Raw genomic sequence first — 25,671 nt, forward strand, 5'->3', positions numbered from 1 at the left:
AGAAAATAAAGATAAAGTAATAAAGTCTCTGAAAAGCAGCGGGACTTTGTGTGCTGTATGTGAGCGGTTGTCAAAAGAGTGATTCAAAAATATCATTTGACATGATATCGTCGGAGTATAAGCATATTCTAATCTTTCTGCAACCTTTAGATTTTTTTTACATGCTTTTGTATATAACTCATCACCCACGGCTCCTCAATGGTGATCAGAAGCAGCGCTGCATGGACATGTGTCAGGACATCACAGAGCGTGAGAACCGAACCAGATTGCTTAGGAGAGTAATCACTGGTGAGGAGACATGGAGTTTTGAGTACCACCCGGAAACCAAGTGCCAAAGTTTGCAGTGGAAAAGTCCGACTTTGTAGAGGCCAAGAAAGCAAGACAGTCAAAATCACATGTGAAAGTCATGATTACATGATTACATTCTGGGATGTGAGAGGCATTATCTACTGTGAGTTCTTGCCACAGGGCTAGACCATCAATCATAATGTCTACAGAGAGTCCTGCGGCATTTGATTCGATTTGATTGTGTGAGAAGAGACGGGGGTTGTGGTAGGGCAACTTGTGGCTGCTTCACCCCAACCATAAACCTGCTCACAATGCCCTGAACATCAGGCACTTCTTGGCTGAGAAGAAATCACTGTGCTGGGACAACCTCCCTATACAAGGGGACCTCTTTTGACGATGTGGAGGCCATCAAGAGGGCTGTAACAAAGGAGCTGAGGGGCATTCCAAAATAATCCTTCCAGCAGTGCATAGAAAGGAAGGATGGGAAAGTGCCTTAGAGTTGAGGGGGCTTACTTTGAAGGTTAAATCTGTAGACTGTTGTTTGGACTTGACAGAAATAGTTTGTGACCAGTCATTACTTTTCAGACACACATATGAACAGCAATAACACCTGCTAAAAAAGTGGTTTGATAGAAAGAAAAAAAGAGAACAAAAGCAACACCACAGACTAAAGAAGCGCACAGACTAAAAGAAAATAAAACAAATGGACAACATCACCTGCAACTAGTGCTTGGTTTAGAGACCAGAAAGGAAAAAGGACAAAATACAAGATGCCAGCAACAGCAACAATAATACTTGGGCTGCAGATATCGCATGTTTTAGTAATCGAGTATTCTACTGAAATTTAATCGAGTAATTGAATAAATATATATACATATATATATATATATATACAATATATTATATATATATTATATTTTTTTTTCTTATGAATTCATTCATATATATATATATATATATATATATATGCCTTCTAATTGGTGTGACTGACACAGACAAGATGAAGATGAAATAAAATGATATATTAGAAATGTTTTGGAAAAGGCGCATGTGGAACAAAATATAACAAACAGCAACGAAAATATTTACCTAACAGAAAAACACAGCTTTGTTACTTTTTAGTTGTTGAGTATAAGGTTTTTTTTATTTTTTTTGAAAAAAGAAATAAAATAATCCTTTCCATTGAGAGTTCCCTGAGTCTCGTTGGTAAAAGATCATTCATTTCATTCATTACTCAAACAGACAATTATTTAAAAAACACAGCAGCCAAGGTAAGACAACAAAAATTTAAGCTAATGACACCACGAGTCACTCAGTCACGCAATAACAAATGAACAAACAAGTCAACGAGAAAAAATACATGATCACAATGGTGTTCATGGCACTAAAGCCGCAACCAAACAAGTTACTTTTCCACACAACATAGCGGCTTCAAATACGAGTGGAAAAGGTGGAAAGGTGTGTGCATCTTACCAGAGAGTTGTTTTATCAGCAACTAGCAAATGCTGGGATTTCATTGTTGGTGCACAGCGGCGAAGCAACAGCAGCTGCGAACGATGGCGACTGCGAAGCGACGGCGACCAAAAGCACGGTGTCAAACTGATTGCTGTTTAGCCACATTTTCTGTGTTTTTTTTTTTACTTTTATTTTTTTTTCGTCCTTCGTTGTCTTGCCACTTATTCTAGCCGTTTCAATCTTCCCGCGTCTCAAACACCCACTTCCTTCTTCGTCCTCTATGTGGGTGACGTGATTATTCGAAACGTGGAAAACCCCCCTCGACTAGTTTTTGTAAATCAAGGTATTTGAATTATCCAAATAATCGTTGCAGCCCTAAATAATAGCTGGTAAAATGTGGTTCCAGTGGGCACAGAAACCAGAACAAAAACCACCAACACCCCGGTGCTTGGTTTATAAGGGGACAGGCTATTAAAAGCAATAATAACATAAAGCAAAAACAGCAGTAATAACACTTGCTAAATATGCAGTTTAAAGGAGTGCAGCAAAGGATTTGTATTTGTATCATAATCTCATGTGGGTTGTGGCTGATATTGGCCTGTAACGGTAAATAACTTTGTTTGTGTTGTAATGTTCTTTCCAGACTGTGTGAAAGGCTACTACAAGCGAGCCAAGGCCCATGCTGCAGTGTGGAATGACAGAGAAGCCCGTAGAGACTTCAACATGGTGGCCCACCTGGACCCCACACTGGCCTCACTGGTCCACAGAGAGCTAAGGGCCTTTTCTGAGCGCTTAAAGGAGAAGTACTGGAAGGAGAAGGAGGCCTACTGGAACAAGCTGGACATCAAGGATGGTGCCAATGAAGAGGGGGCATTTGGAAAGGCCGATGAGGAGGATGGAGCTGAAACAGAGAATGCTGGCAAAAGAAAAGAGGATATTAAAGGTGATAAAACAGAGGGGAAGGACTGGCAGCAGATGTTGCGTCTGGTGATGCTGCTGCAAGATGAAGGCAACTTCCTGGTTAAAGAGAAACACTTTGAAGAAGCTTCTGGAAAGTTCAGGGAGGCCATTGATTATGTGGACTTCCTTCAGAATAAGGTTAGTAATTTGGGATTACTTGGAAAACAAAACTCTCACCGTGGTCCATTCATCCAACAATTCAGTGACAAAGAACATTAGGCACATCATTTTGGTCTCTCTCCATGATAAACCAAGCACTACATTATACTGTACATTACTGTAGTTGCAGTTACACAACATCACGTCCTGTCAAAGCATCTTCTCGTTGCAAAATGCTGCATGAATTTACTTATGAGACTACAACCTCGGCTGGATTTGTGCATGTGCAATAGAAGCAGCGTAGAAAATGTATGTAAACTTTGTATTTGTTGCCCTGAAACACACTCACACAATTTAAAGCACATTAAAGCTAACACACGAGATTACCTCTGTCAAGGCACTGGTATTCATAAACACATAATTGGGTGCATACAGTTTCACTGTAGTCTGCCAGGTGTCAACAACGTTTTGTTTTCACCCTAATGCAAATGGACAATAACATGTTTAAAAATTCTAAACATGCTAATTGCCTTTTATTTTTATTATTGTATTGGTATATCAGTTTTACACATTAATAACAGGTAAAACTCTGACGTTTCAATATGACCAACGAAAAAAAAAAAGAATCTGCCGGACCCAGACAAACACAAATTCACTGTAAGCCAAGCCACTGTAAGGGCTCTGAATGCACCTATTTCCAAGCCACCCCCCACCCCCCACCCCAAACCACTGTCCAATCCAAAGATTATGCTGCGTTGATGTTGAAGATGATATGTGTGTATGTTTTGAATGCTTTGTTCCAAGAAAACTACGATATTTGGAACGACACGAATAATGATTTTTTTACAGATACTTAATTCGAACAAATACTTTTAAAATGTTTGTATTGGGGAACAATTAAAACATGTCAGAAGACTGCGTTTCTTCATAAGACTGAAGTGTTCAGCAGTCGGGGGTGGAGACAGAGCAGTCTGCCTGCCCCTCAAAAGGAGGAGGAGGCTGAACTTAGTTGCATCCGTATTTGGAAACATACTACCTTTCACCTCGAGTGGGTTTCATATCCTGCTTTCAACTATCAGTAATAGCGGAGTTTTGTTAACTGTCAGTATTCTTCAACCCCGAACCGTAGTAAGGGGCGACCTGACCTTGACAGAGAAGGAACATGTCACCTGCTGCTTCTAGTCAACTTAATCAAGACCAATTTAGCAGCGAGCACAGCACACCGAACCAAGCACTTCCTGGTTCCCAGGTCATACCCGACCCGCCCCACATAGCTGGCCAAGGAAATGCCTGCAACAGTACCCACACTCTGGATGATGATTAGACTCTTAACATCGCTCCAGGACACTTTAACCATTCCCCGCATGTATACATTCCCCACAGATATATGCATCAAGCTTTATAAGCTAGACTAACCATAACTTATATATCTATAGGAAGTGTAAAATATATCGCTTTAACATACATGGTAGTGCATCTTCAAAGGAAGAAATACACTTTAAATGTTGTCACTTTACAACACTCTTTTTTTAAAAACGTCCTTATGTGCCAGGTCTTGTCCGTGAATAATATTTATCAGATACCAAACCGCATCAGCGATTTTGTATTGGGCTTGGCAGATGTTCTTGTCGTACTGCCGTTTAACTCGTCCGACAGATCTCCCAAGTGCCTCCCGAGCCAGTCGGTGAGCAAGCTCCAAGCGCTCCCTGACTTGCACGACATACTCTGGAGGGGTGTCACCATTCTCGCTGTCTGGGGGCAATCCAACAACCAAATCAATTGGTTCAGTTATTTCTTTTCCAAGGAGCATCATATTTGGGGTGAGGCCTGTGGCACGGTATACCGTGACTGCATAGGGAATCATCAAGACCCAGTCCCAATGGCAGCGCTCCACAGTGGCGGCCAATGTTTTCTGCAGGGTAGCATTAAAACGCTCTACTTGACCATCTGACTGGAGATGAAATTACGTAATGCGTGTCTTGTCAATTCCCAGCAGTTCACACATCTTCTGGAATACCGCTGACTCAAAGTTGGCTCCCTGGTCACTATGCAGGCTGTGAGGAGCACCGTACCGTAGTTACTGCTTGCTCATCAGGGAGAGGGTCGGCCTCCACCCAGTTACTGAAGTAATCTTGTACTACCAGTATGTAGCGGTTGTGGCACTCTGTCTCATTTAGTGCGCCCATTCGGTCAACGGCCACCCGTTCCACTATCGGCCACCTTCACCTTATCCCCATGAAAGCTTGAGGGGTCTGAGCGGCACAGTTGGTACAAGTGCGACACCACACAGTGACATCGTCCTTCATGTTGTACCAGTAAAATATGTCCTGAAGCCTGGCGAGTGTTATCCGCCCCGAAATGCCCTCCCACAGGTCCGTCATGCACTTGCCCCATGATGGTGTTGTGCAATGCGTAAGGTAACAGACTCTGAGGGTGGAACTCCCTCCCCTCGGGGGAATAATACTTCCGCAACCGCAAAAGGGCATGCCTGGTCATAATCGTTATTGCAAGGGGGACGAAACGATGTGGTGTTTGTTTGGAGGGACTGTTGGTCATCGTTATCTCCTACAACCTTTTAAACTACACTGCACGGCCTTATCCTGACGTTCGTCAATGACATGGGGTTCATGGATGTTACAAGGACAAGACACCTGGCACGGCCTTCTAGAGAGAGCATCTGCATTTTGGTGGTGCTTACCTGGATGATAGCACTGGGAGTACGGAGTCACTCCACTAGCTTTTCTAACCACCGCGCCAACTTCTTTAAACTTCGTTAACCAACGCAAGCTGCAAAGGTCGCCCCAGCAAATATTGCCGAAAATTGGAAGTGAACTCCACTACCGCCAGAACCTCACGTCTAGTAGGAAAAGGCAATATTTGGAGGGCTTCAGCTTCAGGTTAGCCTGGCATAGCCTGCTGAACACCTGACGCAACATTTCAGGGCAGTCCTTTCCCAGCACAATATATACACACACATACGTGTATATATACGTATATATATAACATTTATTTATTTGCGGGGAAAAAAGTTCAGGCTCAGGAAGCCCGTGGGGGATTCAGGTGTCATTAATTTATTACATAGCGACAGTATTGGCGGTATTGGCAGTATTTTGTGGCCACCTTTGGCCTTGCATTTATAGTTACTGTATCTTATGTGCCCCCTTCACATAATGTTTGACATATGTGTCTTTTTGCATGGTGGTAAGATCCAAAAATAGCAACTGTCCACATACATATGACAGTCACAGTCATTGCTCCTTTCCTCTTCTTCATCATTATCACACAACCACACCTCCTCTCTCCATGTAGTCTCTCAGACATCACCATCCAATCTACCCTGGCTCTTAAATCTTTATTCTTATTTCATCATCTCCTTCTGTGTTGTTTCCGTGTCCCCAAGCAGGTGCATGATGGCCATGAGGACTGGGACTCATTGGAAAAAGTGCGCCTGCCTCTGACGCTCAACCTGAGTCAGTGCATGCTGGAGCTGAAACAATATCAGCAAGTGGTGCAGCTCAATGACAAACTGTTGGAACATCATCAAGGTATAATGGAAGACTCACTGTGTGGGCAGGAGGTTGTCTTTTGGTAGACAAATGGTTTTAGGAACATCTTTTTTTTAAGTATTTGTTTTTCTTCTCTGATGTACATTCCTTTTTCCAGTTTAAATATGAGGATGTCTTGCTAAGCCCGCAGATTGTGTCTGCGGGCCACAGTAGTAGTAGCTTGATCTCAGTGTTTATACGAACCCATCGTCAGCACTCACAAATAGACTTCTTTTGTTCCCCTGGCAACCACCTCTATGCAATGTTGTACAATGTCAAGTGACTTACATCCAACAAAAAGCCTGAGCAGGTAATGTAATAATTTGTGCTTTTTAATTAGTTAACTGACCGACAAATATGGAGACTTTGGCTTGTCCATGCTGAAACAAATAGGATAAGGATAAGTGGTAGAAAATGAATGAATGACTATCAGAAACCATTTAAAGGGAACCTATGCTGCTTTTTCCACTTTTATGACCTGTAAATGTTGTTATAATGCTGTATTTTCTTGTTAAGCAATGCCAAAACATCAGATAATGGGGTTCTACAGACGTCAATGCGATCCAGGCTTCCTTATATATCCGGAAGTCCTTGGGAGTGCATGGGAGTGTGACCAATCACAGCGGAGCGAACGTACCTAGTCCTTGTCCTTGATCAAGAGCAATTTGTCCAGTGTTTTCTTTTTACTGTTACAAGTGCCTCCAACTGAGTGCCAAATATTTGTTCGGCTTTCCGGATCAGTTTGTCCATCCGATTTATGTCCTTTGTGCTGGTGTCCCCCAATAAACCACAGCAAAGTACAGGGTACTGACAACCACAAACTGGTAGAAGATCTCCACAGCTTGCTGCACACATTGAAGGACCTCAGCTTCCACGGGAAGTACAGTCCGCCCATGCCCTTAGACAGTACGGCTGTTGTCCTTCCAGCCCAGTCTGCATTTCATGTAGACTTCGAAGTACTTGATCGGTCCACTACCCAGCCCTGAATGGACTCAACGTCTTCCTGCAATCGATCACCAGCTCCTTGGTCATGTCCACATTCAGGAGCAGGTGGTTTGTGTCAGGCTTGGCCGCGTGGCGCGGAAGTCGGACGACGGAGCACCAAAAGAGGGGGCTCCGTGACTGAGTGCAAGCAGGCACAACACAAATCACCACGAGAGAAAGAAAGCAGTCTTAGAAGCATGCGGGCTACCGGACGGGTAGGAGGGTGCGTGGCAGAGACGTGAACAGCGCTGAATGGGCACAGGAGCAGGGCCACAGCTAGGAGCTGGTCTGTCACGTCCACAAAGGAATAATCCAGCACCCTCCTGCCGCAGCTCAGTGCCTTAGAAGGAGACCGGAAATTAGGATGATTGGCAACAGCTGCGCCCGTCAGGTAGCTCCGCCCAACTCAAGGGAGGTCCACATCTGCAGATGCACAAAGAGAGCCGTAAGAGTCCAAATAACAACAAAACCTGGACGTACCCCCAAACAGCACACAGAGTAAAAGTACATGTCACTGCGCAGCGTGACAGTACCCCCCCCCCTCCCAATTCAACGAGTGGTCCTAGGCGGACAACCTGGCTTGTCTGGGAACTTGCGGTAAAAATCAGATAAGAGGGTAGGGTCAAGGATAAGTGACCGAGAGACCCATGAGCGGTCCTCGGGACCGTAACCCTCCCAGTCCACGAGGTACTGCACACCCCTGCCCCGTCTCCTGGCATCCAAGATAGACCTGGCTGTAAAGGCTGGGTGTCCATCCACCAGGCGAGGAGGGGGAGGAGGCACTGGCGGTGGGTTAAGCTCGCTTAGAGTCACCGGCTTCAGGCGGGACACGTGGAACACCGGGTAGGTCTTGAGCGATGTGGGGAGCTTGAGTCTGGCGGAAGCAGGGTTGACCATACAAACCACCTTGTATGGTCCCTCAAACCTGGGGGCCAACTTCTTCGACTCCACGGCCAGGGGAAGGTCCCGAGAAGACAGCCAGACGCTCTGCCCAGGCTGATAGTCGGGTGCAGGCCTCCGATGGCGATCCGCCAGCCTTTGGTTGCGTTTGGCGGTCCGGGATAACGCCGCCCGTGTGTCCCGCCACACCCGATGGACCCGACGGAGCAACGAGGCCACTGAGGTAACAGATGATCCGGACTCCTGGGGGGGAAACAGTGGAGGCTGGAAGCCGTGGACCACATGAAAAGGAGAGAGGCCAGTGGAGGAGCACACCAGGGTGTTGTGGGCGTATTCTACCCACGGGAGATCCCGAGACCAGGACGTGGGGTGTTGGTGGCACACACCCCTCAAGACTGACTCCAGGTCCTGGTTTACCCGCTCCGTCTGCCCGTTGGACTGGGGGTGATATCCAGAGGAGAGGCTGACCGAGGCTCCCAACGACTTGCAAAAAGCCCTCCAGTCCGCTCAGGCGAACTGGGGACCTCTGTCGGACACCACATCGACTGGAATGCCATGGGGGCGGACCACATGTTGTACTAGGAGCCTAGCCGTCTCCGGGGCGGAGGGGATTCTGCGGAGGGGAACAAAGTGAGAAGACTTAGAGAACCTATCCACAATGGTAAGAACGGCCGTGAAACCCCTCGAAGCGGGTAGACCCGTCACAAAGTCCAAGGCAATATGGGCGAGAGGGGATGGGGAGCGGGTGGAGCAGGCCTGCCGGTGGCTGGTTGGACGACTTGTTTCTGGCACAGATGGAGCAGGCAGCAACGAAACTCTTTGTGTCGGTGTGGAGGGAGGGCCACCAAAAGCGCTGGGACAGGAGGAAGGCTGTGCGTCTGGCTCCAGGGTGACAGGCGATCTTAGAGCAGTGGCTCCAGGTCAAGACCTCCGACCGCAGGGACCGTGGGACGAACAGTCGGCCTGGAGGGCAGCCCGCTGGGAGAGGGGTGTCCCCGCTGGCCTCAGCCACTCTCTTCTCGATCTCCCACTGGAGTCCGCCCACGATGCAGGACTGGGGAAGGATGGCATCAGGTGCTGCGTCCTCCGCTTGTGGTGCATACATACGGGAGAGTGCATCTGGTTTGCCGTTTAGGGAACCTGGGCGATAAGTCAGCATGAAGCTGAAGCGTGTGTGGAAAAGAGCCCACCGGGCCTGGCGGGGGTTGAGGCGCTGGGCGGAGCGGATGTATGAAAAGTTTCTGTGGTCCGTGTAGATGACAAATGGATGCGCGGCGCCCTCCAACCAGTGCCTCCACTCCTGCAGGGCGAGGACCACCGCCAACAGCTCACGATTGCCAACATCATAGTTGCGTTCAGCGGGCGATAGACGCCTAGAGAAAAAGGCGCAGGGGTGCAGCCTCTGGTCAGAGCTGGAGCGCTGCGAGAGCACGGCCCCTACGCCAGTATCGGACGCATCCACCTCAACGAAAAACGGGAAAGAAGGGTTAGGGTGAATCAGAACAGGTGCAGAAGTGAAAAAGGACTTGAGGCGCCGAAAAGCCGAATCGGCCCACGGTGACCTAGAAAACGGAACCTTGGCAGATGTAAGCTTGTTCAGAGGGTCGGCGATTTTACTAAAGTCGTGAATAAAGCGCTGGTAAAAGTTGGCGAAACCCAAAAACCTCTGTAACAGCTTCCTAGATGTAGGAGTGGGCCAGTCAACCACAGCCTGGATCTTGGCAGGGTCCGGTTTCAGTTGCCCCTTCTCCACGATGAACCCCAGAAAAGGAACCGATGGTGAGTGAAAAGTGCACTTTTGAGGCTTGACAAACAAACGGTTCTCCAAAAGCCTCTGGAGGACAAAGTGAACGTGCTGCAGGTGTTGTTTGGTGGACGAGGAGTAAATAAGAATGTCATCAAGATAAACAAAGCGGCCAATCATGTCGCGTAAGACATCGTTGATGAGGCATTGGAAAACTGCAGGGGCGTTAGTAAGACCAAAAGGCATAACACAGTATTCGAAATGCCCTAATGGCGGAAGCAGTGGAGGAGGGAGGGGGGGATCGTCCGTCCATCGATGAACTCTTGGTGGGAGACGAACGTCGAACAGCTGGCCGACTGGAGCAGCGGGAGACTGGATGGTGGCTGATGTTGTGGCTGGTGGCGGAACGGCGTCCGAGGGGGCGGCCACAGGCATGCCAGTCATGCGGGCATGCATGTCGCGGACCAACGTGGAAAGGTCCTGTAATATCCGCTCGTGATCACTAATCATCTGCCCCTGGTCCTTGAGGGCGAACTCGAGCTGCTGGTGTTCCGCGGGATCCATGGCATTGGCTGGATTATTCTGTCAGGCTTGGCCGCGTGGCGCAGAAGTCGGATCCCAGGATGCAGGACACAGCAGGCTCGGGTAAGGTTTTATGGCTTTAATAGTCCAGTCGAGTAGGTACAAATAACTAAAGGCGACGGAGCACCAAAAGAGGGGGCTCCGTGACTGAGTGCAAGCAGGCACAACACAAATCACCACGAGAGAAAGAAAGCAGTCTTAGAAGCACGCGGGAGGAGGGTGCGTGGCAGAGACGTGAACAGCGCTGAATGGGCACAGGAGCAGGGCCACAGCTAGGAGCTGGTCTGTCACGTCCACAAAGGAATAATCCAGCACCCTCCTGCCGCAGCTCAGTGCCGGAAGGAGACCGGAAATTAGGACGATTGGCAACAGCTGCGCCCGTCAGGTAGCTCCGCCCAACTCGAGGTCCACATCTGCAGATGCACAAAGAGAGCCGTAAGAGTCCAAATAACAACAAAACCTGGACGTACCCCCAAACAGCACACAGAGTAAAAGTACATGTCACTGCGCAGCGTTACAGTTTGCCTGTGACCACTCTACAAAGTCAACAATCACTGGCCCGTACTCCACCTCCTGTCCACCTCTGATACACCCAACCACTGCAGTCATCGGAGAATTTCTGCAGGTGGCAAGACCCAGAGCTGTGCTGGAAATCAGAGGTAATCATAAATGGAGACAGGACAGTGCCCTGCGGTGCCCTTCCGCTACATTATCAGATGGGGAGCTCCACAGGCGCACAAATTGGCTGCCTGTCAGACAAGTCATCTGTAATCCAGGAGACAATGGATAAGATGCCACCCGTCCTGAGCAGTAGAAAGGGCTTGATGGTCTCAAAGCCACTGTAAAAATCAAAGAACATGATCCTCACAGTGCCCCTTCCCACCATCCAGGTGAGAGTGAGCATGATGCAGCAGGTAGATGACAGCATCATCCACACCAACATGAGGTTGATATGCAAACTGTAGAACGTCCGGGGAAGGAGCCACCATAGGTCTCACCTGAGTCAGCACGAGCCTCTCTAGGACCTTCATGATGTGTGACGTCAAGGCAACCGGTCTGAAGTCATTGAGGCCAGTTGGGACTTCTTAGGCACTGGAACTATGCATGATGTTTTCCAAAGTACTGGTATCTTTTCCAGCTTTAGATTCAGGTTGAAGACAAAGTGCAGGATCCCAGTCAGCTGAGCAGCACAAGTCCCAAGAACCGGGGGTGAACATGATCCGGGCCTGCTGGCTTGGTTGATGCCTTTTCACTTGGCCTAAAGTCATATTGGCTAAGCATCCAGTATTGACTTTACGAGATGCTGATACTGCAGCTACAAGCCCTTGTTCTTTGAATTTGTGGATGAGGGACAATGAGAACCTGCCCCTAATGCTGATTGGTCACAGCGCTACCAAAATACCTCCTGACTACTACAAACCCCACTTTCTAGTTTTGTGGGTATTGTTGGAGTTGATAAAGCCTTTGGAGAGCTAATTGAAAAGTGTTTAGGACTTACTGGCAGCTCAGAAGCTACTGGCTGGTGCAGTGGTGCTCAGGAGAAGCTCAGCGTGCAAGCATAAGTATAGTAAGTGTATTGTATTGTGTATTGTGTACTGTAAGTATTCATTTGTTTGTAAATTGTAAGCGTTGACTTATTTGTGTAAGCAGACTTACTTTACTGTAAGCAGATACTCTGTCATGACGTCAGGGTAAACATGAGACCAGATGACACATCCAGGAAGTGTGGGGAAGGCTAGCCTATATGAATTCACAAGGCTGGTTCACGGCTGGAGGAGGAGCCTACTAATGTCTGGCCTTTGTAGACCGGGTAGGCAACTGGCCTAGCAGGATGCAGACCCTGAATTCAAACACTGCCATTGTCAACACCCTTTGTCAGAGGCATTACTGGTGCCCTGTAGCTCAGAAGCCGAATGTGAGGGCGGATAACTGCAGATCTACAGCTCGGTAGTGGAAATGTGGTCATTATACATTTCTTGCGGGACTTCCCATTGGTGAGCATTGTAGTCCCCTCTTCCGTGGATGCACATCTTCGATTACAGTGGGGTTCACTCAAGAAAGGAAAAAAAATGTTACAAAAATATGGCGGCTCAGAAGTACAATAGAAGTAAAAGAATATCGAAGAAAACAAAAATGCAAGCCCACCAACATTGCAAGTTATGCAAGTAATGCAAGTTACCAACATTGTAACGCTGTAACACTTTTACGGCCAACTTCTACTCACAAACTACTATTTCCTCGATTGGAGACAGACCTTCACTTTAAATACTCTTCCACCTAACCAACCAACAAATACATCTACTCCCACAAACTTCTACTCAAGTGGTTCCCCCCAACATCACCTTTCATGTTCTTCTCGATCTCGATCGGAGCGAGACCTATACTTTATATACTCCCTTGCCCCTCCCTCGGGCATCCTAACCCAACCATAGGTGTATAGTGTAATAATATGTAATAATATAACTGTTTGCATCTTGAATAACATGACCAGGATGGCGTCAACATAACAAATGTGATAGCCCTCCTATGGCGCACCAAAATGGGGATATAAGTACTTAAACTAGCAACTTGGTTTAGTGTAGGGGTCAGCAACATCTCCAGAGCCGCATGTAGCTCTTCAGCCTCTTTATTGTGGCTACCTTTGCAATGCTGAAGTATATTTTTAACACGCAAATGGGGAAAATACGCATTTTGCCATGAGTTTTTTAAGAAATGTGACTTTCTGTGAGACCCTGAATGATGCGCTTGCTCCTCATGCACACGCCAGTATGGCGGTGTCTTAAAGGGACCCAGGGATTCTCTTTTCCATCACAGTCACACTCCCTAGTGTTCCCAAGAGCTTCTGGACTACTGCCGAACTCACTTTCTTTCTATTAATCACTAACTCCACTTCTCCCCGTAGAAAGATTTCCTGGGAGCCATAGACAACAACCGAAAAGAGCGCAGAGCAGAGCTGTGGGGAGGACAGTCCTTGAGCGTATCTGGCCCATGTAAAGAAGCCTTGTGACATCACAGTGAACCATGGTGTTCTCTCTGAAACAGAGCATTCAGAGCCATCCCAAACTTCCAAATGCCTAAACCTCATCATCTGACACTTTGACACCATTTAACATGATAATACAATAATATTGATAATGATAATATTCTAACAACACTTATAGGTCAGAAAACGGGAACAAGCATAATAGGTTTCCTTTAATATTCAATACTACTTTGGGAATATTCACTGATTGTGGTCGGGTCTGAAACAAATTAATCAAGATAAACAAGGGAGGACTGTATTGCACATATTCAAATTTCTTGTAATTTAGCATTTTAAAGCTCAAAAACACTGTACATCTGTGCTTGTCTATCCAGGTCACTTCAAGGCGGTGTACCAACGGGCCCGGGCACACGCCGCCTTGTGCAACGAGGAGGAAGCTCGGCGGGACTTGGCTGCTGTAGAGAAGCAAGAGCCCACGTTCAAGTCTTTTGTCCGCCAGGAGCTGAAGAAGTTGGGGGAGAACGTCCGCAGCATGCACGCCCACCAGAACAAGACCTATTGGGATGCCACTCAGGAGAAGTGGGGGACTCGAAAGGGATGTCAAAAAGATGAACGTTTGCAGGGCAGTAAAGATCAAGCAGGCGATGATGATGATGATGATAATGTAGTTGACCCTCCAGTAGATAATGGTGGTTTGGAAGAAGAAAGGCACGATCAGGCCACTGATGGAGAATCCAGTGAAATAAGCATAAAATAAAGTGGCAAAAAAGGTCAAATGGCAATCAAGGACATAAAACAAGGCAGTAGAACATGTGATAATTATTGGTTTAGCTTAGTTGGAGGGGAAAAAATACAAGGCAACAACTGCTGATAACTTGTTCTACGATATGGGTTGAGATGGGACAGACAATGACAAAATACAACAATAACCCTTGCCGAGATGGTTTTTGAGAGGGGACAGGCTGCTGAAATGTGGTCTGTTTACTGGTTGTGGCCAGAATTTCCCTGGCTACCTCTTGGTTTAAGAGGGGACAGAGAGGAAAAAAAATACATTAAAAACAAGTAAGTCCACAAGGAAGGTCAAATGCTAATCCCTTGATACCGGGAGAACTAAACAGGACGTGGTGTTAGTCAGGGGATAGCAATAAAGTGAGCGTGTTGATTCCACAACAAGCTCACCCAAATATAAACACAGAGTCATTAGAAGTCATCCTTCTACTGCCCAACAACACAATACAATAACAACACACATAGGAAGACAAATAGAAAGTTTTTATTTGTATACACGGAGTAGAAAGCCGCCATTCAGCCACCGCTTGCTTTTGTGTTTACAAGTTGAAAGTGTTTGGACATATTCAAAGACGTATTAAGAGTGACAAGTTCAAGCCATCAAATGAACACGTGGAAATGATTCATGAGGTATATTGTTACCATGGAACAATAAAAACACATGAAAAATATCTCGGGTGCACTTTTAAGATCGAACAAGAGATTGCCTGTTTGGTCATGTAAAGAATCCGAACAAAACATAAACATAGCTTTTAGTACGTTGGGTTAGCATGTGTGAATAATTTATTCGGACTTAATATGAAAATGCACCATAATTAGAATTATATAGTATATATAAAACTATATAATATATAACTATATATATATAGTATATATATTACTGCATGTACTCCATGTTACAATTATTTTAGTCATTTAACAAATATATTTATGTAATTGGTTAACAGCATTGGACTAATTAATGTTATCAAATATTAATCACCCTAAACTTACTTATGGCAAAACAACTATAATAATCTAAAGAAATAGACTTTCTGTAGCATTTCCACAATGTTTAAGACGTTTTGTCTGTAGTATCTGTAGTTATTGAAGTATATATTTATTGTCTTTTATTTTTATGTTCTCATGAGAATTTAGTAGGATTTCACACAAAAATCACATTTAGTTTGTTCATTTTCCATTTATTATTTTATTGAATAAATAGTAAGATTAGTATTGTAATGGTAATTTAATTAAATGAATATTAAAACAATGTACTCTATTACCAACTGCCTTCCAACAGAATTCCATCTATAAAAAGACAATACTTTATGGTGGTATTGTCAGTTTTGCTAAAGATAAACAAGATTTTAAAAATAACCTAGAAAAGTGCTACTATATAAATTAGATGTACTATAACTACACATTTTGTATGTATGTAGATATTGTGAAGTAATTAAACAATTTATCCAATAATGATGTTTTACATTTGAACTTCAAACATGTTTGATGTGAACATCTTCTTTCTTTTTCATCTCACTTACTCTCCATGGAATTTATAGGTAGATAAGTACATACCTACCTACCTTATATATGTAATATGAATAAATCATCCACTAATAAACACGTTCTTCTGTTTGTTTATTAACTCCTACTAGTAAAGCAAAGTGATGGCAGCATGGAAAACGATGATGATGAGAGCGGAGTCGAGTGGAGTCGGCCTTTAGCAGCTAAAGTGCTGTCGTTGCCTTCTCCTTAAGGCTGGTCATGCATACGTATGATGAGCATCGCCTTTACTGCTCACAAACCTGTGCAGCTGCATCCTTCGGGAGCGTTGCCAAGCAACTGTAACACAGCTGGCAGGTTGATGCCAATGCAGCGAATGAATGAGGGTCACAGTGGCATTTTAAAGGGGTCAAAATTCTCGATTTTATGTTTTTTGTTGTGCAATGAAATCAAACTTACGACACTGCACTGACAAGCCCATCAAAGTGCATCACGCCTGTCAGCCCCCCTGGCAACAAACGTTCTCTCTAAGAGCTCAAAGAGTCCCTCTGAGCAGCACAGGCAAATGCTTACTTTTGTTGTGGATTCCCACATACAGGTATGTATGTATGTATGTATATGTATGTATGTATACAGTATGTATGCACATAAATGCTCGCTGTGCTGCACGTGCCTGCTGCAACCTCCTTCCATCAATAGTCAACCCCAAAATAAGGCATCCTCGAACGTTTTAGGCAAACACCAGCACAATAACAATGGAATATACTAGACGTACTATATGTACTGTATTCTTTCCAAATTTGAATGGAGCAGCAGGAGCTTAGTCACATAGTGATGTGTCTGGAATTGACCTGGGAATACAGTCGCCTGTGGCATAATCAAATAAAATAAAAAGATTAAGATAAAGATTAAAAAAAAACATGAACCAAATATATATATTAATGAATAATGGTAATGAAATTAATACATTGATAGACACATCATGAATAAATAAATAAAAAGGGCAAGAAGCAGATACATAAATAAACAAGTTAAATAGTATTATTAATCAATATTATTGATACTATATTTCACTCTGTAATAAAAAAATAATAATAATCAAGGGTACCTTGGCGTGTAGAACCGAGAAGAAACATGACTAAAAAGCCAGAGTCTGTATGACGGTATTAGTTGAATAAAGTTTGGGTACCAAGTGTAGTTCATCGTGCATTCTGTGTCTTTCCTTTACTCCATATTTGTTTGCTGCAATGACATCTGGTTGATCACTTAAGCTGAAAAAGGGTCACCATTTTTGTTCCAATTTGGACAGAAGTGTGCTGCTTGGTGGAAACTTGTAGTGAAATGAGATTACCAGGAAGTTCTGAAATAATTGACTGTGAATGTCATTTGTATAATCTGCGATTGGCTTCATTGATTGTTGGTACGAAAGATCATACGACACAAAAAAGGACGAGCAGGGGAGAATGTGTGTGTGTGTGTGTATGGGCGGAATGGGATCGGTAAGGGAATGACAGAGGCAAACAATTTGAGAGGATTCGCAGAACACAGTGTGTGCAAACAGTGGCGCTGAGCTCGGGGGCACTTTGGCTGTCTTACATTATGGATTTAACTGATGATGTGTCACTCTCACAGCGTAAATAAGCGGGCGGTGGCACGCCACCAAAACATGAAAGTCCGACATCGCTTTCTGAAGGTCCACTATTTGTGCAGTGATGTATAAATCTTCAAAGGACGACTGATGACCATGATCGTGTCTTCCCTTCACTCGGCTGACACAAGTTGTACTCTGGCTGGCCCATTGGCCCACACCGAGCGGAGGCCCAGCAGCCTTATGCAGTTTGCATGATAAAAAGGCTTCTCTGTGCAGAGACGAGATCCAGTCGAGGATTTAGCTGCTGCAGCGGTCACAGTGGCTGGTGGAGCTGAATGGGCTGGGCCAAGCAGCACCGGTGCACCCTTTGGTCCTATTTAAGCTAGATGTGGGACATGGTGCCTGAAATGAGCAAAGAAGAAAGCGAGAGGGAAAATTAGAATCAAGAATTAGGCTGGCAGAAGACTTGGTGTATGCTTTCACTGAGCAGCATGTGGTCTTCATTCATTCATTTTCTACCGCTTATCCTCACGAGGGTCGCGGGGTCCACCCTGGACTGGTGGCCAGCCAATCACAGGGCACATATGATTTAAAGATGTCATTTTTAGTAACTATTTCACACCAATATAAGTAATAATAATATGAAATAATTGTATTTACTTCATTCAGCAAATGTATTTGTTTTTTGATCAACTTATACTGTACACAACTTTTATTTATTTAATATAATCCTTTCATTTCATGATGCTGCAGATGAAATCAAATAGAATTCAATAAATTAAAAGGTCAAAGGTTACATAAATGCTTCCACCTGGCAGCTACCACTACTCACTTCCACGTGGATTAACGGCAGCAGCTTCAGTTCTTCCGGGGGCCCCCGCCGGTACATATTGCTAGACCCGCTCTGTCTCCGCTGCCATCTTTGCCTGCAAACGGCGAACCACTTTAGCTTTGTGTTGGAGTCCCTGTGTGGAAGTAGTTGTGCCCACCTACTCCCTGCTAACTGCTGCTATCTGGTCTATGGTCTATGGTCTATGGTCTATGGTCTATGGTCTATCACTGTGCTCTTTGAGCCCCATACAGGCCTTTCTCTGGCCAACACTTCTTAGTCTTATTCAGCACCTGCCTCAATCAATTAGCCCCCTTAAACACCCAAAATGTTTCATTTACACCAACATCACATGACGCATTGCCTACAGTCAATCAGCAGTGATTCCCAAATGTTTTTTGCAGCGCTCCCCTTTTGGAAATGATTCTCTCACACATACTTTTTCAGCATACAAACGACACACATAACTCCAGTCATCTCTGCAGTGGTCACTTTTACAGTTCAAAAATGACCCTGCCGAGTTTCCAACGTTACAAGAATAAAGAAAAACCAGTCAGGATGTTTTTTTTTCTACAGAGCAGAACATTTTGGAGCTTCACCGTGTTCTGGGTCGCAGAAAGGGGATTCACACCGCGGAAGCAGCCACACCTGCCGGGGAATACGCTTCTAATAGGAAAGAAAGCAGCTGTGGTGTTCAATATCCTGCTGTAAATAATGATGATGATGATGCCTGTGTTTGCTGAGAGGTGAGGAAGAGTAAAGAGAATCAGATGTTTTGATGATCTTGTTGGGTATAGAGAACCCACTGACCATTTCTGACCCTGGTGCTAATTAATGCAGATTAATGAGGATAAGTGGCATGGAAAATGAATAAAATAAATAAATAGGCTTAATATATTACAACATTGGTCTTTAGATAAGAAAAAAATCATTAAACGAATAAAGGAATGAAGAGGTGGTGAAATACTTCAGTCAGGATATAGTAACAAAATAGATACATAGGTTACTAAATAAATATGCTGGTCATTCGATACTAAGTACCCTTTGGCCCATGTATGCTAAATGTGTGACATGGTGCCTGAAATAAGCAAGAAAAAACCAGAATAAGGAATTAGAATTAGGATTGCAGGAGACTTGACGTATGGTCTCACCAAGCAGGCCGTCAGTGATTGTCCTTCCTTTGTGGCTGCTTGTGGAAATTGTCTTTTTAAATGGCACTTTGCAAAGCCTGACACTCTCTTTACAGTCCGATGCCTTCATTTCACTCCTTTTGACACTCAGGACTGGGGGTGCTAAGAGGTTCCTGGGCTCGCGTGGGACTGACCTGGTTCAGATGGGAAGACGTTTCTCAGCTGCTCGATGACCTCCTGGAGCTGCAGCACTGTGTCCTGCTCATACTCCATGTCGTCACCTAGCACACACGCTGTATTACAACTGCATTACTGTACTACTGATATACACACACGCTGTATTACTACTGCATTACTGTACTACTGATATACACACACGCTGTATTACTACTGCATTACTGTACTACTGATATACACACACGCTGTATTACTACTGCATTACTGTACTACTGATATACACACACGCTGTATTACTACTGCATTACTGTACTACTGATATACACACACGCTGTATTACTACTGCATTACTGTACTACTGATATACACACACGCTGTATTACTACTGCATTACTGTACTACTGATATACACACACGCTGTATTACTACTGCATTACTGTACTACTGATATACACACACGCTGTATTACTACTGTATTACTGTACTACTGATATACACACACGCTGTATTACTACTGCATTACTGTACTACTGATATACACACACGCTGTATTACTACTGCATTACTGTACTACTGATATACACACACGCTGTATTACTACTGCATTACTGTACTACTGATATACACACACGCTGTATTACTACTGTATTACTGTACTACTGATATACACACACGCTGTATTACTACTGTATTACTGTACTACTGATATACACACACAATGTATTACTACTGCATTACTGCACTACTGATATACACACACGCTGTATTACTACTGTATTACTGTACTACTGATATACACACACGCTGTATTACTACTGTATTACTGTACTACTGATATACACACACGCTGTATTACTACTGCATTACTGTACTACTGATATACACACACGCTGTATTACTACTGCATTACTGTACTACTGATATACACACACGCTGTATTACTACTGCATTACTGTACTACTGATATACACACACGCTGTATTACTACTGCATTACTGTACTACTGATATACACACACGCTGTATTACTACTGCATTACTGCACTACTGATATACAACAGCTCCACCTTTGGGCTTCACTGACCTGCTGCTTCTGTGTCAGTGGTATCTCTGCTGGCCGCACCCCCTTGTTGACCCCCTCCAGACACAGGAGACGACAAGGTTGACGGTTCAGATCCGTTGGCCTCTGAATCTTCTTTGGGCTGTTCAACAGACAGAATATAATAACCGTGCAAGATGGAAGTGAATGAAATATGAAAGTGGTTGTTTGCATAGCTATTGGGAGTGCAGCAAAAGAGTACTTTAAATACTTAATAATCCATATTAAAGCAAACCTTGAAACAATTTGAGCATATTTAAGGATTTCAGTGGGTGCTGGGGTCATAAAAGAAAAGAAAAATCCAAATTGAGGTTCTGGTTTGAAGGACCTCTTTAGGTATAACGACCGACAAGAAGTGGGTGGAGCCCAAAGCTGTTTTGGCGAAGCTATTTGACTATGTGCCAAACTGTCGTGAAGTCAAAGCCTTTCCAACATTACCTAGAGTCACAAATGCAAGCTGTAAGTAAGAATTTATCAGTGTTGTAACTGTGCTCCCCGCCTCTCGGCCGAAGACAGCTGGGATAGGCTCCAGCACCCTCCGCGACCCTCGTGAGGAAAAAGCGGTAGAAAATGAATGAATGAATGTAACTGTGCTTATGTCTGTGTAGCATTATAGAGCCAGGAGCACACGATCACAGGATGTAGAATAAATTAAAACATCCAAGCTGGAATAGGTGCAGATTCTGGAAGATCTAGAAAACTTTCTATGCTGGTTATCTTGTCATCTATAGGAGTCCACAAGTCAATACAAAGAGCCGGAAAATTAGCACGATAGGTCCCCTTTAAGAAGCGCTGTAGAATAACAAACAAGAAGATAGTCTTACATTGATACAAACTGCAACCTTCATGACTGGGTGTGTGTTCATGAGTGGGTGTGTGTTCATGACTGGGTGTGTGTTCATGAGTGGGTGTGTGTTCATGACTGGGTGTGTGTTCATGAGTGGGTGTGTGTTCATGACTGGGTGTGTGTTCATGAGTGGGTGTGTGTTCATGACTGGGTGTGTGTTCATGAGTGGGTGTGTGTTCATGACTGGGTGTGTGTTCATGAGTGGGTGTGTGTTCATGACTGGGTGTGTGTTCATGAGTGGGTGTGTGTTCATGACTGGGTGTGTGTTCATGAGTGGGTGTGTGTTCATGACTGGGTGTGTGTTCATGAGTAGGGTGTGTTCATGACTGGGTGTGTGTTCATGAGTGGGTGTGTGTTCATGACTGGGTGTGTACAGAGAGCTCAAACTTTCACACACTAAAAAGATCCTTCACAGATCCTATTTCTTGACGAAATGGAACTGCAATCTCAGTCCAGGGAGAAAAGGATTATGAATTATGAATTTGAATCTAAGTTTTTAACTAGCTGAGTTCTTCTTCTGAGGTCAGCATCCTGGACCAGCATGCATGGTGCTGCATAAAACAAGCTGTTTCTATTATTGTAACTGTGATTGACAGATCCCGGTCTCCGGTTCTGCCCCAAATCCTTCTGAAAAGTTATTGCAACCTTTAAAGATGACAACACACTACATAAATTCCTTGAAATCCAACGAATCCGTTCTTAACCTTAGTACTTGCTCAAATTCCTACAATCATCGTTGTCATTTTATCTGCCGCTTGTCTACCGTCCACCTGGTCCCTACTCGGCCTTCTCAGATGAATTATCAAAATTGATTGCAGACTTGGTAACCCATGCAGACAATACTGTACTCATGGGTGACTTTAATATCCATGTAAATTCTCCGGGGGAGAGCCTTAGTTGGCTTTTCAGTAGGGTTGGGCATTATTTTTTATATACCGGTACACTGGTTATGGTATACGGATTCTTCCAATGATAAGAAAATGACTTGTTCCAGTACAAACTATAAACATAAACAGGTTGATGTACGCGGTGGCCAACTTTATTGATACATAAGATGGATGAAACTCAGCTGATTGCTCAATTGTGGCACCAAACCACAATAAACACTAAACCGCCTCCTCTCAAACTAAACAGATTGAAATGGCGATAAACACTGGCGAAGTCGGCGGAACCTGGGGGCATGAATGGAAGCTAGTGGGCTTAGCTTAGTTTAGCATACCAGCGTGACTCAGGATGGATCTTCACCGCTTTAATGTAAGGAACATTTAAAATTGCCCGATGATGACGTGCAAGTTCTGAGTGAAAAAGAAAAAAAGAAGCATGTTTATTCTTGTACCCAACTTGTCATACAGACGTCACGCTCTTCGGTGACACAGACCCTGACACCTTCTGAGCTGGGCAGAGATACTGGGACCCTGCAGCTCTTTCTAATCAGTTCCCTTCTTATCCTCCTCAACTGCCATCAGCCAGTGCTGAATTATTCTCCACGGTGGAGCCTTCACACCATGCGCTTCATAGCCCTTCCTCTTCGCCAACTACAGCTTGCCTCGCTGCTCCAAGCCATCCGGCCGACCTGCACTCCTGCAGCCTGTCCAGCTTCTATCCTTCGTCAAATTCATGGCATTCATGGGCAATTTTTTTTGCCCATGGTGCCATTTTTGTTTTCACCGTCGCCCCCCGAGTTCCTGGACACAATTTTGTGTTTTTATTAAATGATTCTGAACTGTCCCTGTGTCTGCATCTTGGGATCAATCCACACCACTCACCAGAGCCTGACATAATAATCTAGCCAGACGGGACAGGCCCATCGCTCCTTTTTTGTTTTGTCCTCACGCTCTGCACCTGTTGTCTTCGGGCTTCCCTGGCTTCAACGCCACAGTCCACTTATTGACTGGCCCACACTTAAGGTTACTAATTGGAGTTCATATTGCCACTTGCTCTCCGCTTCCTCCTTCCCTCGCTCCTCCTGACTTTTCACTAGTTCCTAAGGAATATCACTCCCTTAGTGAGGTCTGTAAAGACGCACCATGAAACCCCCACGACCCCCACCGCCCATACGATTGTGCCATTGACCGGGTTCGCCACTTCCCTCTGCCTGGCTTCACAAAATTTCGCAGCCCGAGCAGGAGGAGCGGAAGGTTTTTTCTTTGTTAGACGGCACTTTACGGCCATGCATTGACTTTCGCGCACTTAATAAAATCACCATCCGTAATAAGTACCCCCTCCCTCACCTCGACGCAGCATTCACTTCCCTTTCATGACGCTGTTATTTTTACTAACTTAGACCTCCGCAGCACATATCACCTTGGAAGCGTGAGAGAAGGAGACGAGCAGAAGATGGCCTTTAGTACCACACTAGGCCATTTCGAGTACTGTGCCATGCCCTTTGGCCTCATGAACTCGCCCCCCGTCTCCCAGTATCTCATCAATGTCCTTGGGGACATGTTAGGTTGCTTTGGTTTTGTATATCTTGATGATATTCTCAGTTTTTTCACCATCCCTACAGCATCACCGCCAACATGTTCAGCTCTTCCTTTAAAGATTATTAAAGAACCGGTTGTTTGTTAAAGCTCAAAAATGTTCTGTTCACGTGTCTTCTGTGCCTTTTGGGTTCATTGTGGAGAAGGGCAAGGAATCCCCCTTGCAGGGTAACCAGGCTGCAATGGATGTTGAGTGGGCAACATACGTATGTCACATTGTAAATATCTATAAAGTAAATTGAAATAACAGAATAGTCCATTTCATAGATGAAGTGACATTGGGAGAGTAAACCAGCCGCGGGTCTTTGGACGATCGTCAGTCAAAGCGGAGCCCTCGGTGGCGGCACCTTTAGGAGGTTTCTATTAAACTATGTGTCGCCGTCTTCTTTCCTCTGTCTCTGGCAAATGTGTCCGTTCCATCTTCATATTCTGCGGCTTCATTTATAGAACATTGTGTAGAAAGCATACTAGGTATGCGTACGCCCAAAAGATGAAAGTAGCGCAATAATAGCGAAAATAACAAGAACCAGAACTTTAAAGTCTCATCTCAAATGGACCGACAGCTTAGATCTAACCTAAGTACCAGTAGCACCAATATGCGTTTTAAGGCATACCATTAACATTGTGTGATCAACCGTATTGATACAGTAATGAAATCTAGCAATAATAATATTGATGAGGCACCACAAACTAAAGATAACACATCTTTTGTCACTTTTGCAAGGGCTGATTCAGTTTCACACGTTTCCTCACCTCCTTTTTTTCACAATCTCCATTGTTTTGGACTGTTGGCCCCAAGTACTTAAAATTGTCTACCTTTTGTATCTCTTCTCCCTGTAACTCCACTCTTCCGATTGGGTCCCTCTCATTCACACACCAGGGGTGTGCAATGCAGCCCGTATTTGTATTTGTTGAGGTGGTAAAGTATTTGTATTTGGATAAAATTAACCCCCGTGAAAAAATAAATTAAATAAATTAATTACAAAAACATAAAAAAAACATTAACTAAGAATAAAATTGACCAGCGTTTTTTTCATCAATCACCAATAATCCTATAAGAAAAATAAGAATAATAAGAGCCACAACCTCATCGATGGCTGAACCAAAAACGAATAAGATATAATTGTGAACATGAACCCCACCACTCTTAACCCCACACTAACTTAAATGTACCAAATACCACCCAGAAGTGCAGACAATTGTACACAAGTTCACCTTCGACCTTCTCTGTACTTCTCTATTAACAGTCTTAAAGCAAATACTGCATCTGTAGTACTCTTTTTTTGGCACCAAACCATACTGCTGCTCACAAATGGGGATGCTCTGAATCATTTCATCAAGGTCCAGCCAGAATTTGTCTTTTTCCTCCAACTCACATCCTACTTGTGGAGCAATACCCACTGATAACACTGAACACCACACCTTCAATTTCTATGTTCGCCTCATCAACCGATTTAAGACACACTTTTACATCCAGGACATTCTTAACCAACTCCTCCTTTAGAATAACTCCTTCACCATTTCTCTTCCCATTTACATGGGAATGCTAGAACAACTTGAAAGCTGCTTCTTGACATGCTACCTTTGCACCTGGTCTCCTGGACATACAGTATGTCTACCTTCCAACATTCAAAGTTCTAGGATATTGGTTCTAGGTTCTTCTCTCTCTCTCTCTCTTCTTACGGACACATCTTCCTCCCCTCCT

The 25,671-nt window shown here is 44.5% G+C and overlaps 2 protein-coding genes across 8 annotated transcripts in view; one reads left to right on the forward strand and one right to left on the reverse strand.

Moving 5' to 3' along the window:
- The window catches only part of LOC131131368 (aryl-hydrocarbon-interacting protein-like 1), a 32,609-nt gene extending 15,655 nt beyond the window's left edge, over positions 1-16,954 (forward strand). Inside the window, exons 6-8 of one of the 2 annotated variants that reach the window (XM_058076034.1) lie at positions 2,387-2,841; positions 6,206-6,347; positions 13,915-16,954. In XM_058076034.1, coding sequence (XP_057932017.1) covers positions 2,387-2,841; positions 6,206-6,347; positions 13,915-14,297 — 980 coding nt within the window. In that variant the 3' untranslated portion in view covers positions 14,298-16,954. Of the gene's footprint in view, positions 1-2,386; positions 2,842-6,202; positions 6,348-13,914 lie in introns of both variants that reach the window. The other variant, XM_058076033.1, reaches the window with a different exon arrangement.
- The window catches only part of drp2 (dystrophin related protein 2), a 225,584-nt gene continuing 213,568 nt past the window's right edge, over positions 13,656-25,671 (reverse strand). For 2 of the 6 annotated variants that reach the window (XM_058076026.1, XM_058076027.1), the window contains 3 exons: positions 20,625-20,742; positions 19,559-19,657; positions 17,826-18,331 (listed from right to left, as the gene is read on the reverse strand). In XM_058076026.1, the coding sequence (XP_057932009.1) occupies positions 18,264-18,331; positions 19,559-19,657; positions 20,625-20,742 (285 nt within the window). In that variant the 3' untranslated portion in view covers positions 17,826-18,263. The other 4 variants (XM_058076029.1, XM_058076030.1, XM_058076031.1 and 1 more) reach the window with 4 other exon arrangements.

The sequence above is a fragment of the Doryrhamphus excisus genome, chromosome 6, assembly GCF_030265055.1.
Source record: "Doryrhamphus excisus isolate RoL2022-K1 chromosome 6, RoL_Dexc_1.0, whole genome shotgun sequence".
Classification (NCBI taxonomy): Eukaryota; Metazoa; Chordata; class Actinopteri; order Syngnathiformes; family Syngnathidae; genus Doryrhamphus; species Doryrhamphus excisus.